The 25,710-nt window shown below is 32.8% G+C and overlaps 2 protein-coding genes across 2 annotated transcripts in view; one reads left to right on the top strand and one right to left on the bottom strand.

Moving 5' to 3' along the window:
* Nucleotides 1–3,888, bottom strand: part of Phum_PHUM061380 (alpha-N-acetylgalactosaminidase, putative) — a gene marked incomplete at both ends in the record, with an annotated part of 6,472 nt that extends 2,584 nt beyond the window's left edge. The window contains 3 exons of the mRNA XM_002423434.1: nt 2,776–2,950; nt 3,027–3,201; nt 3,737–3,888. Coding sequence (XP_002423479.1) covers nt 2,776–2,950; nt 3,027–3,201; nt 3,737–3,888 — 502 coding nt within the window. The remainder of the gene's footprint in view (nt 1–2,775; nt 2,951–3,026; nt 3,202–3,736) is intronic.
* Nucleotides 3,889–9,267: 5,379 nt separating this feature from the next.
* Nucleotides 9,268–24,917, top strand: Phum_PHUM061490 (dynein heavy chain, cytosolic, putative; the record flags this gene model as incomplete). The annotated part of the gene is made up of 20 exons (XM_002423435.1): nt 9,268–9,276; nt 9,425–9,796; nt 10,102–10,288; nt 10,432–10,979; nt 11,052–11,256; nt 11,337–11,627; nt 11,703–12,542; nt 12,634–12,914; nt 12,995–13,291; nt 13,387–13,671; nt 13,766–13,966; nt 14,051–14,356; nt 14,442–14,645; nt 14,726–15,080; nt 15,162–15,398; nt 15,485–15,816; nt 15,895–16,202; nt 16,277–16,538; nt 16,797–17,492; nt 17,583–24,917. 20 exons carry the CDS (start codon nt 9,268–9,270, stop codon nt 24,915–24,917), a joined length of 13,551 nt encoding a protein of 4,516 aa, XP_002423480.1.
* Between the last annotated feature and the right edge of the window lie 793 nt (nt 24,918–25,710).

The following is a 25,710-nucleotide window of genomic DNA, read 5'->3' on the forward strand; positions in this document are numbered from 1 at the left end:
CCCCACTCCCCCCACTCCCCCCTCTCTTCCCCTCTCCCCCTTCAGGAGCAACGTCTTTTCGAATAAATAATTAATTTATTTTATTAAATAAGAATTTGCAGACAACACATCCGTATGGTGTCCTGTTTTTTATGTTGTCATCCTGTTTCCAATGACACGTCATACTACTTTAGGTCACACATTAAGCCGTATCCTTTTTCCTCTCTCTCTCTCTCTATCCTCTTTCACTTCAAGTTTTTTTACATAAAACTTTTCGTTAAAAATATTATTATTACTATTATTATTATTATTATTATTTAAATAAAACGCGTGAAACAGGATTTTTTTTCTTGTCAACTGGAATTTTTTTTTTTTTTTTCTCTCTGATTATTACATATTAAACCCTTTCGGCATCGATTATCACGGAATCAGTAGAAAATTATTATTATTATTATTATATTTTTTTGACAATCTACGAAAAATTACATAATTTATTAATTTTATTTTAAATAAAAAAAGGATCAAATATGGCGTCTTTGTCAGATCAAGGAAATCACACACACACAAATTTTTTTTTTTTTGCCTCGAATTAAATTTCTCACGAATTAAATTTTGACCTTTATATTATTTATTTATTACTCAACGAAATTCGAATTAAATAATAATAATAATAATAATAATAATGATATAAAAACCTAATTTAAATTATTATTATTATCATTATTATTTAAAATTCCGCAATTCTCCCAACCTTTCTCACATAAATAATTTATTATTATTATTATAAAAATAAGAGAGATAAAAAAATTTTAAATTTAAATTTTTCTCTGAATTTCCGCAAATTAAAATAATAATAATAATAATAATAATAATAATGATAATATTATAAAAAATTCCAGTTCGACGTCCGGTTCGTTGACAATAAAAACGTTTCCGGTTCGTTTTTTTTTTTAAATTGGGAATTTTGTTGGATTGCTCATCGAAAAAAATTTATTTTTATTTTTTTTTTTTTTTTACGTTCCAGGATGACGAAAATAATAATAATAATAATAATTTTTACCCGAAGTTTTTTTCCAGAATGATTAAATGTAAATCTAATGGGACTCTAGCGAGGATTCATATCGAATAATAATAATAATGGTAAATAAGATAACGTCGAGTTTATGGAAATCATTTAAAAAAAAAAAAAAGCTGGATACTCCCAACAAACTGGAACAAACTGGAATAAATTTCATCGTGTTTAGATATTATTATTATCATATTTTAAATAATTGTTAGAATTTCCAAAGATTTGATGGGGAAAAAAGACAAAATTTTCCATAAAAATCATTTTTCCCGGACAAACCACATTTGTAATTTTTTAATAATTTTGTTTTTTCGGTTTTATTATTTTAAACTTTTTAAGTTGCACACACGCACAAGACACACGCACACGCACACGCACAAGCATCCTTATTCGCGTAGGTTTTTTAATGTCATCAAGATAATTAACGTATTAGTACTCATTTAGCCTTCATTTGATGATGGACTTGGGTCGTTAACATTATGGCATCCCCAAAACTATATAAATAATTCAATAAATTTATTTTTAACGTTTTTATTTAAAAAATTTCTCCAGTCTTTGATAAGTTAAAGCTGGATCATTTTCCCGATCCCATTGTCCTTGGCATTTAAATTTTCTCACAAAAAAATTTTTTATTTTTCATTTCGTTCGCCATCTTTCTTTTTTTTTATACTCTCAATATTATAAATATATTTTTTTTTTTGTTATAAATAATTGATAAAAATCGAATTTAATAAAACGTGACCGAAATTTTCTTATAATATTTCTTATGCCTTTAAGGTTAAGGGTCAAAGTTCGTTTTTACTTCCACTACGATTTCATTTCATGTTTCTTTTAAACATCTAATTATATATTTTTTAATTTTTCATTCATGGATTCGATAAAATAAATAATAATAATAATAATGATGTTTAGTAGGCGTGTTTTATAAGTGGTGATGATGATGATGATGATGATGATATAAGGGAAAATTGTTCTGGGTTAGGTTAAAATTTTCTCAATTTATTTATTACACACAGTTTATCGTCATCATTTCTCAATAGTATTTTTTTTTTTTTTTGCCATTCGGACGTGAGCGTTAATGTTTTTGTGCCCCCCATCCCCCCATCCCCCTCCCCTCTTCCCCCCGTTTAAAAAAATAAACTAAGCGATACTATAGAAAGTTTTTATTTATCGTTAAGTAATTTTCTTTCTGTTTTCGACCAAGTTTTACTTTTTTTTTTTTTTTTTTTTTTTTTTTTGAAAATTCAATTAAATTAGGCAATAAAATTAAAAATTTTTGTTATTATTATTATTATTATTATTATTATTATTATTATTATTATTATTATGATTTTAAAAAATCATAATTTGTTGCACATCACTTTATTTTTTTTTTAGTTTGTTCATACGCTGAATTACATAAACAACCTTGAAACAAACAATCTTAGATCAAATGAGAGAGAGAGAGAGAAAAAAAATAAATAAGAACAATTTTTTTTTTTTTTTTTTTTCTAGAAAATTCTTGTTTGGAAAAATCATCGACCGGATCAAGATTCTGGATTTAATGGTGGTGAAGGTCACCTCGAGAGGCAGCATCGCGAAGAAGAAGAAGAAGAAGAAAAACGATTAAATATTTACTCTTACTGGGAACCAGGAAGTTTGTAAGTATATTTTTTTCTTTTGTCTACTGCATGACTGACCCCCACGAATAATAATAATAATAATAATAATTTAGATAAATGATCACTTACCTAAATCCATTTCGGCAGGATGAGAATAACATCCGTCGAGTTTAACATAATCAACATCCCACGAAGCAAAAGTTTGAGCATCTTTTTCAAGGTGTCCTAAAATTCCCGGATAACCTGCACACGTGTAATTTCCATAATCTTCGTAAATTCCAAATTTCAAACCTTTGCTATGTATCTGAGTAAACGAGTATATTATTATTATTTAATATACTTTTTTTTTTTTAAAAGTAGTTGTAAACAAACAGGCTTACATAATTCGAGAGGTCTTTTATGCCGTAGGGAAATCTTTCACGATCTGCCACCAATTGTCCAGCAAAATTTCTTTCTTTTTCTAACCAACAATCATCAATGTTAATATATTTATAACCGGCAGCAGCGTATCCTTCGGACACAACCAAATCTGCCATTTTACGAAACAATCGATCGCTGGAATAAAAATCACACGGATTTATAATAGTTGTTGTTGTTGTTGTTTGTTATCATTACGATGATATTACATAATGTTTAAATACGTTGTAATAAATCCTTATTAGGCGTTTATAAAAAAAAAAAAAACAACAAGAACAATCATTAATAATAATAACTATGAAATTTTTCACACGATACTAATTTATTACGATTAATTAAAAAAAAAAATTTCCTTTATCGTAAAACGAAAAAAAAATTCTAATCATTTGTTTTAATAATGTGACACACCTAATTAATTTTTTATAACGATTACGAAATTATTACAACTTTACAAAAAGAAAAAAATTTAAATTTTCTTTAAAAAAAAAAAAAAGAAGTATGGTAGTATGTAAATTAACGAACGATGAGTTTTCAATCGGTTTCCAAAAAAGAAAAAAAAAATTTTCACACGAATTTTTATAATTACCTAATACCTTTTACCCTAATAATAATAAATATCCTAATACCTTTTATCGATTTCCAAAAAAAAATTTCACACGAATTTTATAATTACCTAATACAATTATCTGGGTCATTTTTACAATCCGTGTTACATCTGAACCTTTCCCAGCTTAACCAACCCATCGGTGGCGTCCTTGCAAGGCCATTTTCTAGGCCGCTTACTGTATTTGCCAGAAGCACGCATAATAACGTGCTTATAAACATAACTGTCAACTGAAAACAAAAACATAAAAACATAAAAAAAATTATTTATTTATTTATTTATTAATTTATGAATTTTCAATTTCACATTATCGAACCGTAAAAAAAAAAAAAAAAAAAAAAAAACGCGCTTTCACTAAACTACATTTTTTTTTTACACAAAACTTATTTTTTTACATTGTTGTTGACATAAATATTCGAGACTCACATTATTTAACTTATCCATTGAAAAAAATTGAGGATTAACGTGGGGGGAGGGGAGATCTACTTATAGAGATGAGAGTGAAAGTTTAATACGCTATGAACGCTTCGGTAAATGCAATAATTTAAGGTACCATCCAACGCAATACCTATTTTTCTGTTAAACGATCGATTTAAATATTTGAAATGAAGTTTCAACGGTTTTTATGGTATGTTAAATACACATGATGATGATGATGATGATGATACAGACACCATTGATGTTTTTTATTCTTTTGTTTTAATCACAAAAACTTTTGTTCGGAGCAAAAAAAAAAAACCTTGAAATCCATCGACGATAAATAGGTAGAAAGGATATCAGAATTTGTTGTTGTTGTTGTTGTTTAAAAATTTGTTTAGGTATTCATCATCTGGCCTTTGCCATTATTTTAAGGTGCGGACTAAAAATCTAATAATATAAAGGAATAAATAATGTTTTCCATTGTCGGATTCATTTTTCTTTTTTTTTTTAATTTAATAATAATTAATAATATTAAGATGGCAAAAAAAAGAAGAAATTTCTCATCCATGTTACTCATGCAGAAATTATGCAATGATCGGTTTTAATTCTTCATTATTTCAACATCGACATTATTATTATTATTATAATATTTGCAAAATTTAATTGGGATTTCATATTAATTAAATGCCAGATTATAATTTTTTTTTTTAATAAAGTAATCTCAAATCTTTGATGATCAAAAAAAAATTATAATAATATCCACCTTGGCCTCTTTTATCGAAATTGACTCGTTTTCCTTTGACATCTTTTTCTCTCCTCGCCGCCATTACACCAAATAGACAAACGACTCTTATAATATTATTATTATTATTAATTTAATTCGATTTGATTTGAAAAACAAGCCGTAACTTATTTGTTTTATTTCTAATTCGAGGACACTTCTTTTGATTTGTTTTTTAAAATTTGTCATGATTGAATAACGATGATGCTCTCTCTCTCTCTCTTATTAAAATGAATAAATTTATATAATATTATAAAGGGTGGCCACGTATTAATTTCGAGATGTTTTTGCGACCTTTAACTTGTTTGCTATGTCATCAATACTATCAAAATACCGGTGATATTTCGAGAATGAGTCAAAAAAAAAAAAAAAAAATGTCAGTGTCAGGCAAGGGAGACTTGTTGACCCCCACCTAAAGATTCGCGGTTTGTTTGTTTCTTCTTATGTAATAATTTTATTTAAATAATATTTTATTTATTACAATTGCAATTTTTTTATTTATTTATTTTATATTCGATGTCAAATCCAGTATTTAAAAAAAACTTATAACCCGAAAACAAATTAATAAAAAAAAAAAAAAAAAAAAAATCTGCTCTTATATCCCTATCCTATCCCCATGGTCGTCCTTCACCGCCTTCTCGATTAAAAAAAAAAAAGATTTATGGTTCTCATCTTTAACAACAAACAATTAACATTATACTCACGTACTTATAAAAAAAAATAAAATATCACGGAATCGATTAATAATTTATTTATTTATAAATAAAAAATAATAATAATAATAATTGGGTTTATTACTTTTACTTTTTTTTTTTTGATAACTAATCATATTTGACCCGTTTAAAAAAAAAAATCGTTCGATTGATCGATTGATCGAACGATTTCGATTGTGCTGGAACGAGAAAGAGAGAGAGAGAGAAGGATAGATAGAATAACATTGAATTTTTATTACGGAATATAATAATAATAATAATCATGAAAATAGAATTTAAAAAAAAAAAAGAAAAATTGTGCAATAGAATAAAAAAAAAAAAAAAAACAAGAAATCGTGGTTTTCTGTTTAAAATAAAAACTATATTCGAATAAATGTGACAAGATCATTAAATTATCGAAGATGATTGTGTAAATAACGAACAAGAAGAGTAAACGTTTAAAAAAAAAAAAAGATTTGAATTTTAATATGTTGCAAAATTTTTTTTTATTTTTTTTTTAAATAGAAAGCAAGTGATCTTTTAAAGGAAGTTGCATAATAATAATAATAATAATAATAAAAAGATAATGAAAAAAATTTCGCACAGTTAAATATTATGAATCAAATTTACAAGAAATGAATTTTTTCTTCCCCCCATTCCCCCCTCCCCCTTCCCCATTTTCTAAAATAATTAAAATGTCGGTCGATTTATAATTATATACATTTTTAAACAAAAAAAAACTTTTACGTAAAAATAATACACGTTGTTGTTGTTGTTGTTGTTTGTTGTAAATTGAATAACAAACAATTTAATTATTTAATGGTATGAATCGAATAATAAAAAATAGTTTTAAATTTGAATTATTTTTTACTTTATTTTATATGACAAACATTAAAATAATTAGTTGAGTAATCGTAATGATAATAATAATAATAATAATAATTTGTTGGACACATAAAAAACTTTCTCTTCCTCATCTTTTGCTTGAATGCAATATTTTTAAGCTCGAATACTTTTATTTACACTTAAATTTTAATAATCCCATATTATTGTTGTTGTTTTTTATAAATTTCGTTTGTTACAAACAAACAAACAAAATAATAATAACTGGGTTATTCATAGTCACGAAATATTCTTAATTTTTTGGCTAAAATTTGAATGTTTTTCCTTTCTTTCTTTCTTTTTTAAAATAAGTTACCTCGAAATTTTGTAATCCTTATAAACTTTCTTCTTTTTTTTAAAATTTTATTTTATTTAATATTTTAACGCCGGTATTATAATGAATTTTCACCATTTGGATAATTACTTATTGGAAAGTAAGAAAAAAAAAAAAAAAAATTTTTTTTAAATAATTAATTCAAAATAAAAGTTGTGTATAAGAAAGTAAATAATGTGCTAAATTTAACAGAAAAGTAGGCAAAAAAAAATAAAAATAAAAATAAAAATAAAAATTTTTCTTATATAAAATCTAGGTCGTTAACAAATTTAATTAATTTTTATAAACAATTATATTATTTTAAAAAAAAAAAAAAATTTTTAAAACGTAAAAATTGTGTAAATTTTAACCGTTAACCGTTTGTTTAAAAAATTTTATTTTTTGGTATTAATAAAAACAACAACAACAACAAACAACAAACATTCATTTTATTATTTTATTTCTTAACGTTTTAAATTAGAAAAGAAATAAAATGAATGAGCGGAAGTTTAAAAATAAAAAAACTTTCATTTTATTTTAATGCCATAAAAAAAAAAAAAAAACGTTTTTCTTTTTTAATTTAATTTTTTAAAAGTATTATTTTATAATTATCATTGTGTCAAATCAAAAAAATTTATTATTTAATAATGATACGTGGATTTTTTTAAACGATGAATTACTTGAAATGATTTTTTGAAAAATTTCTCTAGTTACACGACATTTTTAAAAATCGTTCGTGTAGGATTTCAGTTAAAAAACGTTGATTTTAAAATAATAATTGATTTCCAAAAAAAAAAAAAAGATGATACGAAATAATAATAATAATAATTGTAACTTACATTAATGATGATAACTTAGTTCCGAAAAAAAAAATAAAAAATAAAAAAAGTTTTTGGTGTGCAGACGACGAATGGAAATGTGAACTAAAAGCCGTTTGAACTGACGGAAGATTCACGAGGAACTGATTGTTGTTGGGCCCATTGGTCAGAACGGTTATGTGGAGTGGGGCCACTAAGGTAAACTCAATTTTGTAATGTCGTTTACATCAATTCCCTTTCATTTACGACCGTCTTTAAATTATCTACGTGTTTACCTAGCAAAAAAAAAAAAAAACCTTCGAGGTGGTTGGAAAAAGTGCACCGACCGGTTTTTTTTTAAAAAAAAAACATGCAATTTCCGTGAATAATGGGAAAATAATTTTTTTGGTTTACATTTGTTCTTTCGCGACAGATTTTTTTTGCCACGATAAATTTTTATCTTTAATTTAATTTTATCTAAGACCGATTTACATCATATTCGTTACATATCCACGTAATATTTCTCTACTCAATTACAAATTATTATTATTATTATAAATTTTCATTTAATTTTTATTAAATTACATTGTTATCGTCTCCAAACTTGCTACGGTAAAGTTAATAGGTCTTTAATTAAATAAAGAAAAATTTTTTTCATAAGTATTATTCTATTTTAAGAAGGAATTGAAAAAGATGAACAAAATGGCATAAATATGGGAAAACCATAAATATAAAATAAACCGCATTTTTAATTTTAAAAAATGAGCCATTTTGGGTTTTTCTAAGGTACACATACATCTATCTAACCAGATAGCAGACGATGAGAATTTTGGTCGAGCCCACAAAAACTTAGAGCGCATGCTTAAGTTAGAAACAAACTTGTCATCAGCCAAGAAAAAACAGGTTTGCTTTTTTGTGGGTTCTACAACTAGTCTTTTATTAAACACTTATATTTGTTATTAGATTTTCATTCAATTTTTTTTTCTTTTTTTTTTACTAAAACCTGATGAAATCGTATAATTAAAACATTAACTTATTGATATTATATTGAACTTTTGGTGATTGGTTTTCTTGACATTTTTCAGTATTATTATTAAATTATTCCACACGCGGACGTGTCAAGCCCATTAAAATGAATCGGTTGTTTTTGTAACATTTTTACAGAGCTTTGTCAAATTCATTTATAAACTATGTAATATTTTTCTGTTAAAAAAAAAAAAACCGACATAGTATTTATCATGTCTTCTGGAGATTTTAATGAGGGGGGTGCCATTGAGCCTCCACCCGAACTTGAAAATGTGTCAGTAATAGAATATTCTGATTTTGTTGAGTGTCTTAACCAAATTGTCACTTTGCACTTTGAGGAAAAAGTGACACCTCCTGCTTTTTTAGAAGCTCTTCGTAAAACATCTAATCAGGTAGAAAATATTACCAGTCAGCAATTGCTTTTCTTATTCATTTCTATGAAATGTATTTCTCTGAATGTAAAATAATTTATTTATGTAAAACAGGAATCTATAAAAAAATTTATATCAGATCCTCAAGCATTAGTACTCTGTACTCAAAGGAGTTCTGTCAAAGATGAAGATTCCGATCAAAATGAAAATGCTGAAGATGTAATCTATACTATATCAAATGATGTTCATTACAGTCCCAAAATTACAAGTGTTGTGTGTATCAAAAGAGCTAATGTAATCGAAGCTGATAAGCCTGTTATGTCTCAGGTAAGCAATTATTTAAGGTTTTAAGCAACACTCTTGAATTTTTGTACATTATTATTTCATTTTAGTATAAAAATCAATAAATGATATTCTCGAGCACTTGCTTTTAAAATTGAGTCTTACTAAGCTTATTGTTTTCTTTATTTATCAGATTCGAGTCATAAATTTCAGTGAAGATTCACCATATGAAACCCTTCATGCATTTGTCAGTAAAAGTTTGGCTCCTTATTTTAAATCTTACATTAAAGAATCTGGAAGAGCTGAAAGAGAGGGAGATAAAATGGTACCATCTGTGGAAAAGAAAATGACAGAACTTGAAATGGGTCTTCTTCATTTACAACAAAACATCGATATACCAGAAATATCATTACAAGTTCATCCATCTGTAGCGAATGTTGTTAAAAAATGTAGCGAAGAAGGAAGAAAACCAAAAGTCGTAGATTTCGGTGATTTAGTCGAGGATTCAACCTTTTTAAATCAGTTACAAAATGGTGTTAATCGTTGGATCAAAGAAATTCAAAAAGTAAATAATAATTATAAAGTGTAACCCTTTTAAAAAGTTTTCTCGTTTAATAATGTGTGAAATTTTATAATTATTCTAATCATTTAGAATGAATGCCCTTTATGGCATTTTAAATTATGTTTCACTACAATGATTCATAAATTCTTATGCTTCACACAATTTGTTTTTCTAATTTATACGAGCAATAATTGTGAAGGATTTGCAAGTAGGCAAAAGACCAAAACATTTTAATCAGACCATTGGCATTAAGTTATAGACTCTGAATTTTCTTAAAGTTTTTATTAAGCAAAACAATTTTTTTTCAGGTAACAAAATTAGATCGTGATCCATCTTCAGGCACTGCACTTCAAGAAATAAGCTTTTGGTTGAATTTAGAACGAGCTTTATACAGAATCCAAGAAAAACGTGAAAGCCCAGAAGTGACATTAACTTTGGATATATTAAAACACGGGAAAAGATTTCACGCTACTGTTAGTTTTGATACCGATACCGGTAAATTTCATCATCTTATTACTGACACAAATTTTAACATCAATCTTAAATTTTTTTCACCATTTACTGATCTGCATTATGAAATTTTCTTCGGATTGGATAATAATTAAAATAATAAAATTGTGTTGTAATTTTCATTAAAGGTTTAAAGCAAGCTTTGGCAACTGTAAATGATTACAATCCGTTAATGAAAGACTTTCCAATCAACGATTTACTCTCAGCAACTGAACTGGAACGTATTCGAGTGGCAGTCGAAATGATATTTAATCATTTGAGGAAAATTCGTTCCACAAAATATCCGATTCAAAGAGCTTTGCGTCTTGTTGAGGCCATTTCACGAGATCTTAGTTCTCAACTTCTTAAAGTTTTGGGCACGAGGCTTCTTATGCACAAGCCATTTGATGAGTTTGAAAAAGTTCTCACTCAATGTTTTGATATATTTACTACATGGGAGGACGAATACGATAAGTTGCAAGGATTGTTGAGAGATATAATGAAAAAAAAACGAGATGAAAACATAAAACTAGTATGGAGAATTCTTCCTTCTCACAAACGACTTCAAAATCGAATGGAACAAATGAGAAGATTTAGGAGGCAACACGAACAGTTGCGTTCTGTTATTGTAAGAGTTTTACCTCCTGTGTCTGCTGCTGGCAAGAGAAATGTCGAAGATGGAATGTCTTCTGAAGAGGTGATTTTTTTATAACTTGAACATTTGATATTCAAGCCAAAAACGATTTTTATTTATCAATTTTATGTTTAGGTCGAAGAAGGATTAAAAATTTTGGAAACAGCTGACGCGAATGCTATAGAAGAGGTTAATCTCGCTTACGATAACGTTAAAGAGGTTGATTGCTTAGATATATCTAAAGAAGGTAACGCTTTATGGGATGCGGCAGTTCAAAGATACGAAGATAGAATAGATAGGGTCGAAGCAAGAATAACGGCTCATTTAAGAGATCAACTCGGTTAGTGTGTTTCGTATTCGACATTTATTCTTAAAATTATCAAATAATAATCATGCTTTTATAAAAATTATATTTTTTAGGTACTGCGAAAAATGCAAATGAAATGTTTAGAATTTTTTCACGATTCAATGCTTTATTTGTGAGACCTCACATTCGAGGTGCTATTCGAGAATACCAAACTCAATTAATTCAAAGGGTCAAAGATGACATCGAAGCTTTACACGAAAAGTTCAAGGTTCAATATCCTCAAAGCAAAGCGTGTCGAATGAGTAGAGTTAGGGATATTCCTCCGGTTGCCGGTTCTATTATTTGGGCGCAGCAAATTGATAGGCAGTTGACGGCATATTTAAGAAGAGTTGAAGATGTTTTAGGTAAATTAAAAAAATGCTTAAATGTTATTTATAATTTTTTTTCAATTAACTAATAATATTTCTTTTTTATTTTAGGTAAAGGTTGGGAAAATCACATCGAGGGACAGAAACTTAAAGCTGATGGAGATAGTTTTCGACTAAAATTGAATACAACAGAAATTTTCGAAGATTGGGCTAGACGAGTCCAGCAAAGAAACATGGGAGTTTCGGGAAGAATTTTTACCATCGAAACAGCCCGTTCCAGAACCGGACGCGGAAATATATTAAAACTCAAAGTAAACTTTCTGCCTGAAATAATAACATTGTCCAAAGAAGTCCGAAACTTGAGACACTTGGGTTTCAGAGTTCCTCTTGCCATCGTTAATAAAGCGCATCAAGCGAATACTTTATATCCTTTTGCTATTTCTTTAATTGAAAGCATTAGGACGTACGAGCGGACGCTTGAAAAAATTGAACATAAATCTATAATAGCTCCACTTGTTGCTGGAATGCGACAAGACGTACAAAATTTGATAGCCGAAGGAATAGATTTAGTTTGGGAAAGCTACAAGCTTGATCCCTACGTTGAAAGATTGGCGGAAACGGTTTTCAGTTTTCAAGAAAAAGTCGAGGACTTGCTAGTTGTTGAAGAACAATTGGATTTGGATGTCAGATCTTTGGAAACGTGTGCTTATAGCGCTCAGACTTTCTCCGAGATACTTAGTAAAATACAACATTCTGTCGATGAACTTAGCTTAAGACAATATTCCAACCTTCATATATGGGTTCAAAAGTTATATGAAAATGTTGAAAAGCACATGGCTGCCAGGCTTCAAGCTGGAATTGAAGCTTGGACCGATACTCTTAAGGGAAAGAAAAAAGATATAGATCTCACAATGGACACTGATTTACCCACTGAGAATCCTAAAAAAATAGGTTCGATATTTAGTGCGAGTTCAAAATAAAATTTATATAAATTTATATTGAAAATGGATTAATTTAAATTTCGTTTGATTTTTTTTTTTAGGAGGCGAACCTCAAATACCACAAATGGTGTTGGAGGTCAGAATTAAAAATCAAGCCATGTATTTGTTTCCCAGCATTGAGGAAGCGAGATTTCAATTAATGCAACAAATGTTCGCTTGGCAAGCAATAGTCACTTCGCAGCAACGACTTCAAAGTTCTCGATATCATGTCGGTTTAGAAAAGCCTACTTTGGAATCGTACAAACATTTGTTGACAAAGTTGCCGGGTGGACCTGAAGTTTTAGCAAAGGCTTATGAAGCTATAGAATATAAAATTAAAGAGGTACTTCAAGGTTTTAATTTTACTTCTTTGTTAATTTAACAAAAAAATTTTATTTATATTATTATTATTATTTATTTAAGGTTCAAAACTATTCGGCTGAATGGTTTTGTTATCAAGCGCTTTGGGACCTTCAAGCTGATAACGTTTACGGTAAACTCGGGCAAGATATTAATTTGTGGATGAAATGTCTTAATGATATTAAAAAAACGAGAACAACGTTCGACACGAGTGAAACGAGAAGAGAATTCGGACCCGTTGTTTTCGATTATGCCAAAGTTCAAAGTAAAGTTTCACTTAAATATGATTCGTGGCACAAGGACACCTTGGCAAAATTTGGAGCTTTACTGGGCAACGAAATGAATTCATTTCATGCTCAGGTAATTAATCACATGATGAGTTGACTATTCAATATTGATTGCATTTGATTTTATGTAAACTAATTGTAATTATTGAATTTCACTTGCACATTTAGGTCAACAAGTCGCGAACCGAATTGGAACAACAGTCGATCGAAGCAGCCAGTACTTCGGATGCCGTCACTTTTATCACCTACGTCCAATCTTTAAAAAAGCAAATGAAGGCATGGGAAAAGCAAGTCGAACTCTATAGAGAAAGTCAAAGAATTTTAGAGAGGCAAAGATTTCAATTTCCTCAACAGTGGCTTCACGTGGATAATATAGAGGGAGAATGGAGCGCATTTAATGAAATAATCAAACGAAAAGACTCATCGATACAAACTCAAGTTGCAAGTTTACAGGTAGGTCGTGGGATTGCGTTGTTTGCTTTTCAGTAAAATTGAAGAGGGGGAACAAAAAAAAAAAAAAAATTAATTTTATTACAAATTTTTCCAGGTGAAAATTGTGGCCGAAAATAAATTGGTCGAAGCGAGAACTTCTGATTTATTCAACGAATGGGAAAAAACGAAACCCGTGGAAGGTTCCATAAGGCCATCCGATGCATTGCGTCAGTTGCAAACCTTCGAAGCCAAATTTTCTAAATTGAAAGAAGAGAGGGATAATGTTTCCAAAGCAAAAGAAGCATTAGAGTTACAGGTGAGTATTATGAATACAGTAAATTTTCCTTTATTTTAATGTTTACAATTTATATCTTTAAACTTTCATATATTCGTTTTGTAGGAACCCGGTGGTATAAGTTCAAGTGAAGATAAAATGCAGGTCGTATTTGAAGAAATGCAAGATTTGAGAGGAGTGTGGTCCGAATTATCCAGTATTTGGTCACAAATTGATGAAATAAGGGAAAAGCCATGGCTTTCCGTTCAACCCCGTAAATTAAGACAGCAATTGGATGCATTGTTGACTCAGCTCAAAGATCTTCCTGCTAGACTGAGGCAATATGCTTCTTACGAATTCGTGAGAAAAATGCTTCAAAATTACGTCAAAGTCAACATGTTGATCGTGGAATTGAAATCAGATGCTCTTAAGGTAAAAGTCTTACCATTTTGATTTTGTACAAAAATTTTTTTACTTTTTTTTTAAGTCAAACAAAAATAAAAATGATTATTTTCAGGAACGTCATTGGAAAGTATTGATGAAGCATTTGAAAGTCAATTGGATTTTGTCGGAATTGACTTTGGGTCAAGTTTGGGACGTCAACCTTTTGAAAAATGATTCTATTGTTAAAGATATTATATTGGTGGCGCAGGGTGAAATGGCTCTTGAAGAATTTTTAAAACAAGTTCGGGAATCTTGGCAGCACTATCAATTGGATATGGTAAGCGAGGGAGCGTCGAATAAAATTTTTTTTATGAAAAGGGGTAAAGGGTCGAAATATATTATTTTATTTTAATTTAGATAAATTATCAAAACAAATGTAAAATAATTCGAGGATGGGATGATTTGTTCAATAAAGTCAAGGAACACATAAATTCGGTGGCAGCCATGAAACTGTCTCCGTATTATAAAGTTTTCGAAGAGGAAGCATTAACGTGGGAGGAAAAATTGAATAGGATAAATGCTTTATTCGACGTTTGGATTGACGTGCAAAGACGATGGGTTTATTTAGAAGGGATATTTTCGGGGAGCGCGGATATAAAAACTTTATTACCCGTCGAAACGTCAAGATTTCAAAGCATCAGTTCGGAATTTTTAGGTTTGATGAAAAAAGTATCGAAATCTCCAATGGTTATAGACGTTCTTAACATTCCAGGTATTTTTTTTTTTTTTTTTTTTTCTTCGATATTAAAACTAATCAATTGCTTACTTTACGGTAATTCGTGGATTTGCGCAGGCGTTCAAAGATCTCTCGAAAGATTAGCCGACTTATTAGGAAAAATTCAAAAAGCTCTTGGAGAATATTTGGAAAGAGAAAGGACTTCATTTCCGCGATTTTATTTTGTCGGAGACGAAGATCTTCTTGAAATTATCGGAAATAGTAAAAATATAGGAAGATTACAAAAGCATTTTAAAAAAATGTTTGCGGGTGTGGCCGCTTTAACGCTTAGTAAAGAGGATACCGTAATCACGGGTAATTTTCAACCCAATACTTTAAAGTTGTAAGAAATTTTTTTTAAATAAAAATGATAATGGTAAAAAAAAATTTTTTTTTTTAAGGATTGTCTTCGAGAGAGGGAGAAGAAGTGATTTTTACAGAAGAAATATCCACCGTAGAAAATCCTAAAATTAACGAATGGCTTACACTTGTTGAAAAACAAATGAGAATAACTTTGGCATCCTGCCTTGCGAATGCAGTTAAAGACATAAAACAATTTAAAGAAGGTCCGATAAATGCCGAAGAATACATGAAGTGGTGCGATAGGTATCAGGCTCAAATCGTCGTATTAGCCGCTCAAATTTTATGGTCCGAAGATGTCGAAGAAGCTCTCGTTCACATTCACAATTCAACGGATCGTAATATGAAGCCTTTGGAACACGTATTGAATCAGGTTAGGAACGACCTTCATATATATTTTTTAGAAATCTTTAAATTAATCAACTCGTTACAAAATATTTTTTATTTTTAGGTCGAGGCGACTCTCAACATTCTTGCAGATTCCGTACTGCAAGAACAACCGCCTTTACGTCGGAAAAAATTAGAACATTTAATTAATGAATTCGTTCATAAGAGAACGGTTACGCGAAGGCTTATCAGCAACGGAGTGACTAGTCCGAAAGCGTTCGAATGGCTCTGCGAAATGAGATTTTATTTCGATCCTCGTCAAACGGAAGCCCTCCGACAGTTGACCATTCACATGGCCAACGCGAAATTTTACTACGGTTTCGAATATCTCGGAGTTCAAGATAGACTCGTTCAAACTCCCCTTACCGATCGGTAAGAGACTAAATCCCTTAATTATTTATATTTTATACTTTTTTTTTTCTCTACGAAATTTCCAATCATTTTAGATGTTACTTGACAATGACGCAAGCTTTGGAAACGCGTTTGGGAGGATCACCCTTTGGTCCGGCCGGAACGGGAAAAACGGAATCCGTTAAAGCTTTGGGTCATCAATTGGGACGTTTCGTATTGGTTTTCAATTGCGACGAAACGTTTGATTTTCAAGCTATGGGAAGGATTTTTGTCGGTTTGTGTCAAGTCGGTGCTTGGGGATGTTTCGACGAATTCAATCGTTTGGAAGAAAGAATGTTATCGGCCGTTTCTCAACAGGTAATTTATAAATAATATAATAATTTATACTTTTATATTCTCATTTACATAAGAAAATAATTATCATGTGTAAAAAAAAAAAAAAAAAATGTTGCAATTTTAAAGTTGTCAAGTTTTGAAGTTGTTAAGCTTCTTCTTCTCGATATTCATTTTAATCTCTTTTACATAATATTTCATCATAAGGGATTGGTTAATAAATAAATAAAATATATAATTGGAAAATATTTAAATAAAAATGATTTCATAATTTTTAATTAGATTCAAGCCATTCAAGAAGCTCTTAAATCGCAAAAGGAAGGAAGCATTTCCGTCGAGATCGTTGGAAAACAAGTTAAAGTTTCTACGGATATGGCCATATTTATTACAATGAATCCGGGTTATGCGGGAAGATCGAATCTACCGGATAACTTGAAAAAATTATTCAGATCTCTCGCCATGACGAAACCAGATCGTCAACTCATCGCCGAAGTCATGCTTTTCTCTCAAGGTTTTCGTTCGGCGGAAAAACTCGCTTGCAAAATCGTACCGTTTTTCAAACTGTGCGACGAACAATTGTCGAATCAATCTCATTACGATTTCGGTCTTCGTGCTTTGAAATCCGTTTTGGTGTCTGCGGGCAACGTGAAAAGAGATCGGATTCAGCGGATAAAAGAAAATTTGAAAAATAAAGGTGATTCGAACACGGATGAAGCGTCCATTGCCGAAAATCTACCCGAACAAGCAATTTTAATTCAATCCGTGTGCGAAACGATGGTACCGAAATTAGTGGCAGAAGATATTCCTTTATTGTTTTCCCTTCTCTCCGACGTGTTTCCAAATGTCAGTTACACTCGAGCGGAAATGACGAAATTAAAAGAAGAAATAAAGAAAGTTTGTCAAGAAGAATATTTGACGTGTGGAGAAGGAGAAGAAACAGGAGGTGCTTGGATGGAAAAAGTTTTGCAATTGTATCAGGTAAAATTTAAAGAAAAAAAAAGTTTACATAAATGAATTATAAGTCGATTAATTTTTTTTTTTTTTTTTTTTTTTTTTTTTTCTGTTCAGATTTGCAATTTGAATCACGGATTAATGATGGTTGGACCAAGTGGTTCAGGTAAAACTGCCGCGTGGAAAGTGTTGTTAAAAGCATTAGAACGTCTTGAAGGCGTAGAAGGAGTTGCACACGTCATCGATCCGAAAGCCATTTCAAAAGAGGCATTATATGGAGTTTTGGATGCTAACACTCGAGAATGGACGGATGGATTATTTACTCACATTCTCCGTAAAATAATTGATAACGTCAGAGGTGAAATAAACAAAAGGCAATGGATAATATTCGACGGGGATGTCGATCCCGAATGGGTTGAAAATTTAAATTCTGTTTTGGATGACAACAAACTCCTCACTCTTCCGAACGGGGAAAGGTTATCGCTGCCACCCAACGTTCGTATAATGTTCGAGGTACAGGATTTGAAATACGCTACCCTAGCTACGGTTTCGAGATGTGGAATGGTTTGGTTTTCGGAAGATATCCTATTGACCGAAATGATATTTGAAAATTATCTTTCAAAACTTAAAAATATTCCCTTAGAGGGAGAAGATGAAAGGGAAACAAGTATTGGAAGTAAAACAAATGAGAAGAAAATGGACGATGTTCTGAGTCCTACAATGCAAGTTCAAAGAGATGTTGCTCTCATTTTAACTCCTTATTTCGGTCCTGATGCCCTTGTCGTGCGATGCTTAGAATTTGCTATAAAACAAGAGCACATAATGGATTTCACTCGATTGCGAGCGCTTAATTCCCTTTTTTCGATGCTCAATCAAGGAGTGAGAAATGTTTTAGAACATAATGAAAGTCATCCCGATTTTCCTCTCTCCAACGAACAACTGGAAGCGTACATCCCTAAATGTTTGGTGTACTCTTTGTTGTGGAGTTTTTCGGGAGATTCAAAACTAAAAGTACGTTCCAACCTTGGGGACTTTATTCGATCCATCACTACTATTCCTTTACCCGTTTCTACGAACTTGCCTATTATCGATTACGAAGTCAACGTTCTCGGAGATTGGGCGCCCTGGTCGAATAAAGTACCACAAATCGAAATTGAAACTCACAAAGTTGCCGCTCCGGATGTCGTGGTTCCCACTCTTGATACTGTCCGTCACGAATCATTGCTTTATACTTGGCTAGCCGAACATAAACCGTTGGTCTTATGTGGACCTCCTGGATCTGGAAAAACAATGACTTTGTTTTCGGCTCTCAGAGCTTTGCCAGACATGGAAGTTGTCGGTTTAAATTTTTCATCGGCTACCACACCTGAATTGTTACTAAAAACTTTTGACCATTACTGCGAATACCGCAAAACTCCCAATGGTGTAATACTCTCTCCCGTTCAATTGGGAAAATGGCTTATTTTGTTTTGCGACGAAATTAATTTACCCGATATGGATAGATACGGAACTCAAAGAGTCATTTCATTTTTACGACAGCTTGTGGAACACCGGGGTTTCTACAGGTCAAGCGATCAAGCTTGGGTATCATTGGAAAGAATACAATTTGTGGGTGCTTGCAATCCTCCCACCGATCCTGGAAGAAAACCTCTTTCGCACAGATTCCTTCGTCACGTTCCAGTTATTTACGTTGATTATCCCGGTGAAACATCATTGAAACAAATCTACGGAACATTCAGTCGTGCAATGTTAAGACTCGTGCCCACTCTACGAGGATTTGCTGAGCCTTTGACAAACGCGATGGTTGAATTTTATTTAGTGAGCCAAGAAAAATTTACCCAAGACATGCAACCTCATTACGTTTACTCCCCTCGTGAAATGACAAGATGGGTTCGTGGAATTTGTGAAGCTATTCGTCCTTTGGATACTATTTCGTCGGAAGGCTTAGTCAGGATATGGGCTCACGAAGCTTTAAGATTATTCCAAGATCGTTTGGTCGAGGATCACGAACGGAAATGGACAAACGAAAATATTGATGCGGTTGCCATAAAACACTTTCCTGGAATCAACAAGGAAACTGCGTTGGCAAGACCTATCCTATACAGTAATTGGTTGACAAAAGATTATTTGCCCGTGAACAGAGAAGAATTGAGAGATTATGTTAAGGCTAGACTCAAAGTTTTCTACGAAGAAGAACTCGATGTTCAATTGGTATTATTCGATGAAGTTTTAGATCACGTTTTAAGAATAGACAGGATATTTAGGCAACCCCAAGGACATTTGCTTTTAATAGGTGCTTCTGGAGCTGGAAAGACAACGTTATCCAGATTCGTAGCCTGGATGAATGGTCTTTCCGTGTTTCAAATCAAAGTCCACAATAAATATACCGGTGAAGACTTTGACGAAGATTTAAGAAGCGTGTTAAAGCGCTCCGGATGCAAAGACGAAAAAATTGCATTCATTCTAGACGAGTCAAATGTTTTAGAGTCTGGTTTCCTCGAGCGAATGAATACGTTATTGGCCAACGGAGAAGTTCCCGGTTTATTCGAAGGAGATGAATACACGACTTTGATAACTCAATGCAAAGAAGGAGCTCAAAGAGAAGGTTTGATGTTAGATTCTAATGAAGAATTATATAAATGGTTTACAGGGCAAGTAATGAAAAATTTACACGTTGTATTTACAATGAATCCAAGTTCGGAAGGTTTGAAAGATAGAGCCGCAACTTCACCTGCTTTATTTAACCGTTGCGTTCTCAATTGGTTCGGTGATTGGTCGGATGGAGCACTCTATCAAGTCGGTATGGAATTCACCAACAGAATAGATTTAGATCGTCCGACGTGGACGCCACCCGACACTCTTCCAATCACAAATCATAGATTACCAGCTCATCCGACGCATCGTGAAGCGGTCATTAATGCTTTCGTATACGTTCACGAAACTTTGCATAAAGCAAATGCTAGGCTCACGAAGAGAGGAGGTCGAACGACCACAATCACTCCTCGTCACTACCTTGATTTTATTAATCATTTCGTTAAATTATACAATGAAAAAAGATCTGATTTAGAGGAACAGCAGTTGCACTTGAACGTTGGTTTAAATAAAATTGCGGAAACAGTAGAACAAGTCGAGGAAATGCAAAAGTCTCTCGCTGTCAAATCCCGAGAACTTAACGAAAAGAACGAAGCGGCGAATGCAAAACTTCGTCAGATAGTTAAAGATCAACACGAGGCGGAAAAGAAAAAACTTCAAAGCGAAGAAATACAGGAAGCATTGGAAAAGCAAACGATTCAAATCGCTCAAAAACGGGAAGATGTCATGGTTGATTTGGCGCAAGTCGAACCAGCCGTCATAGATGCTCAACAAGCTGTTAAATCCATCAAGAAACAATACCTCGTTGAAATTCGTTCGATGGCGAATCCTCCGGCTATCGTCAAACTCGCTCTCGAATCGATTTGTTTACTCCTCGGTGAAAATGCCACCGATTGGAAGGCAATACGTGCCGTCATAATGCGGGAAAATTTCATCAATTCCATCGTTCAGAATTTCAGTACGGAAGGCATAACCGACGAAATGAGAGAGAAAATGAAAATTAAATATTTAAGCAATCCAGATTACAATTTCGAAAAAGTCAACAGAGCCAGTTTGGCTTGCGGCCCTATGGTCAAGTGGGCGATTGCTCAAATCAATTATGCAGACATGTTGAAACGTGTGGAACCTTTACGGGACGAATTAAAATCGTTAGAAGTTCAAGCGGATGAAAATAAAAATAAATACGAAGAAGTTAAAAATCTCATTTCGCAATTCGAACAAAGCATCAGTTCTTATAAGGATGAATACGCTTTGTTAATATCTCAAGCTCACGCGATCAAAATCGATTTGGAAAATATACAGGCAAAGGTCGACAGATCTCGAGCTCTCCTTCGTTCCCTGGCAATCGAAAGTGAACGTTGGGAATCCACGAGCGAAACATTCAAATCGCAAATGTCGAGCATAATCGGAGACGTTTTATTGTCTTCGGCGTTCTTATCTTATGCCGGTTACTTTGATCAGCACTACCGTCAAAACTTGTTTACGACTTGGTGTCATCATTTACAACAAGCAGGAATACAATTCAGGTTGGATATCGCCCGAACGGAATATTTGTCCAATCCGGACGAACGTCTTCGTTGGCAAGCCAATGCATTGCCCACGGATGATCTTTGCACCGAAAATGCTATCATGCTTAAGAGATTCAACAGGTATCCTCTAATAATCGATCCATCCGGACAAGCCACGGAGTTTATCATGAACGAATTTGCCGATCGTAAAATTACCAAAACGAGTTTTTTGGACGACTCGTTCAGAAAGAATTTAGAATCGGCACTAAGGTTTGGTAATCCGTTATTGGTACAAGACGTTGAAAATTACGATCCGATTTTGAACCCGGTTTTAAATCGGGAACTGAGAAGAACCGGTGGTAGAGTGCTCATCACGTTGGGCGATCAGGACATCGATTTGTCTCCCTCTTTTGTTATCTTTTTGTCAACCAGAGATCCCACGGTGGAATTTCCTCCGGACATTTGTTCCCGTGTTACGTTTGTCAATTTTACCGTTACACGAAGCTCGCTTCAAAGTCAGTGTTTGAATCAAGTTTTGAAAGCTGAGCGGCCGGATATTGATGAAAAGCGTTCGGACTTATTGAAACTTCAAGGAGAATTTCATTTGCGTCTTCGCCAATTAGAAAAATCATTATTGCAAGCGTTAAATGACGCCAAAGGTAAAATCCTCGACGATGATAGCGTCATTACTACTTTGGAAACGTTGAAGAAAGAAGCGGAAGATATTAGCCGGAAGGTTGAAGAAACTGATAAAGTTATTGCGGAAATTGAAACCGTATCGCTTCAATACCTTCCTCTCTCGCAAGCCTGCAGCAACATATATTTCACGATGGACAGTCTCAATCAAATACATTTCTTATATCAATACTCATTGAAATTTTTCCTCGAAATATTTTCTTCCGTTTTACATAATAATTCCGAATTGGCTAATTTAACGGATAACGCTGCCAGGTTGGGAGTCATAACAAAAACTTTATTTTCCGTTTGTTACGAAAGAGTCGCCAGAGGTATGTTACACGCTGATCGTTTAACGTTTGCACTCTTGCTTTGCCGCATACACTTGAAAGGTGTTCCCAACGAGAGTGTTTTCGACGAAGAATTTCATTTCTTTTTACGTGGAAAAGAAGGAATGCTAGACGTGAATCCTCCCGCAATCGAAGGTCTCAATCAGGAACAGTTGGAAGCAATTATGCGAATTTCAACGAAATTAAAACCCTTCCGAAATATTGCCAAAATAATCACTTCGATGCCCGAATTCGGAGCGTGGTTGCAGCAAAGCACTCCCGAGCAAAACGTACCCAAATTATGGGAAAACGTTACTTTGAGCGATATAGGAGACGCCATGTATCAGTTATTAGCCATACAAACATTTAGACCGGATAGAGTCATAGCAGCTGCAACGCAATTTGTATCGGTAGTTTTAGGCGAGGATTTCATGCCGATGGCTGAAAAAGAATTGAATTTGGCCGAACGTTGGGAGTCGGAACTTCGCGCCAACGTACCCATTTTGTTATGTTCGGTTCCGGGTTACGATGCTTCCGGCAGAGTCGATGATTTAGCCGTCGAATTAAAAGTACCTCTGGCGAGCATTGCCATTGGTTCTGCCGAAGGATTTAGCCAAGCAGAAAAAGCCATAAATGTAGCCGTTAAATCAGGGCGGTGGGTCCTGTTGAAGAACGTGCATTTGGCTCCTCAATGGCTGGTCCAACTCGAGAAAAAATTGCACTCCATTCAACCGCATTCTAATTTCCGTTTATTCTTGACGATGGAAATTAATCTTAAACTTCCGGTTAATTTATTGAGAGCGGGTCGGATTTTCGTGTTCGAACCGCCGCCGGGTATTCGAGCCAACTTACTTCGTACTTTCAGTACTGTGTCTGCTCAAAGAATGATGAAAGCTCCGTCCGAAAGAGCAAGGTTGTATTTCTTATTGGCTTGGTTTCACGCCATCGTTCAAGAACGTCTTCGTTACGCTCCTTTGGGATGGGCTAAATATTATGAATTCAATGAATCCGATTTGAGAGTTGCATGCGACACTCTGGATACTTGGATCGAAGCCACGGCCATGGGCAGAACGAATTTACCACCTGAAAAAGTACCTTGGGACGCGTTGGTGACCCTTCTTTCGCAGTGTATTTACGGTGGAAAGATTGACAACGATTTCGATCAAAGGCTTCTCGCTAGTTTTCTCGCGAAATTGTTCACGCCTAAAAGTTTTGAAACTGACTTTGCGTTGGTGGCAAACGTGGACGGAGTCGCAGGAGGGCCCGGAGGTCAGCGTCACATCACCATGCCTGACGGAAATCGTAGGGATCAATTTTTACAATGGATAGAAGCCTTATCGGATCGCCAGACGCCTTCTTGGCTCGGTCTTCCGAACAATGCGGAAAAAGTATTGCTTACGACTCTTGGAACGGATTTAGTTGGAAAACTCTTGAAAATGCAACAGTTGGAGGACGATGAAGAATTGGCATATTCTCCGGATGAAAGTTTAGATCAGACCATAGTGCAAGATGTAGATGGCAGGCCATCTTGGATGAAGACTCTTCACAATTCAGCAACCACGTGGTTGCAACTTTTGCCGAAATCTCTTAAAACGTTGCGCAGAACGGTGGAAAATATTAAAGACCCGATATATAGATATTTCGAACGGGAAGTTAATTTGGGTTCTAAATTATTATCGGACGTCATTCACGACTTGGAAGATATTTCTTTGATATGCCGAGGTGATAAGAAACAAACAAACTATCACAGAGCCATGCTCAGTGATTTAGTTAAAGGTATACTGCCTGGTCACTGGAGGAGGTACACGGTTCCTCGCGGTTGCACGGTCATACAATGGATAACCGATTTCAGTCAGCGTATAAAGCAACTGCAGGAAGTTTCAAAAGTGGTATCCAACAAAGGAGCCAAAGAGTTGAAATCGTTTAACGTTTGGCTCGGTGGCCTCCTCAATCCGGAAGCATATGTCACCGCCACGAGGCAATCCGTGGCACAAGCCAACGGTTGGTCACTGGAAGAACTCGTGTTGGACATAACCATATCCGACGGTAACGACGTTAACGCAGACGATTGCAGTTTTGCCGTCATCGGTCTCAAACTTCAAGGAGCTCAGTGCAGGAATAATCAACTTCACTTGACGTCGGCCATAATGACCGAGCTCCCGATGACTCTTTTACGTTGGGTTCGAGCTTCCGCCGTATCGAACGGTAAACTATCATTACCCGTTTATTTGAATTCGACGAGAACGGAACTTCTTTTCACGGTCGATTTGAACATCGCGGCGGGACAAGAGCGGCATTCGTTTTACGAACGCGGCGTTGCCTTATTGACATCGACCGCGCTCAACTGATCTTGGGATAATGAGTTCAACCGTACCTCGAAAGAAAGAGATTACGGTACTGGAAAAGAACTCATTTTCACAATGAACCTTCACAAATATCGCGTTTATCCTTAATTAATCGATCGAAAGAAAAAATAATAATAATAACAACCTTCCGACATTTAATTAACTAACAAACAAACAAACATTATCCTGTGATCGTAATTTTTTTTTTTTTTTTTAAAGTATTTATTATTATTATTATCATTATTGTATACAAAAATACCGGAATCTTATTAATACGTTTAAAACAATTATTTATATGTAGATATAGTAATAATAATAATAATAATAATAAATATAAAATGATATGTTCTGCTTTAATTAATTTATAATATTAATAATAATAATAATAATAATTGCCTTGTTAAACAAATGAACAAATTTATACTGTAAAAATCTTAAATTATATTTATATGTGTAATAACGCTTATTTGAGAAAATTATTATCATTATTATTTAAGCTATAATATATATATATTTTTAATCCGATAACTCAAAAAAAATCTCACGAATTATTATTATTATTATTTATTAATTAATTAAATAATTATCAATATACTGTATGCAATTTTCAAAATAAAATTAATATGAGCTTTATTATTATTATTATTATTATTATTATTATTATTATTTATTGCCAAATATATTTAAAATTTAAAAAAAAAAAAAATTTTTTTTATTTATTTTCTTTTAAACAAAAAAAAATCCTTTTTATTTAAACAAAAAAATGGAAATATTTAAATAAAATAAATTATTTATT

Source organism: Pediculus humanus, genomic scaffold, assembly GCF_000006295.1.
Source record: "Pediculus humanus corporis 1103172107410 genomic scaffold, whole genome shotgun sequence".
Taxonomy (NCBI): domain Eukaryota; kingdom Metazoa; phylum Arthropoda; class Insecta; order Psocodea; family Pediculidae; genus Pediculus; species Pediculus humanus.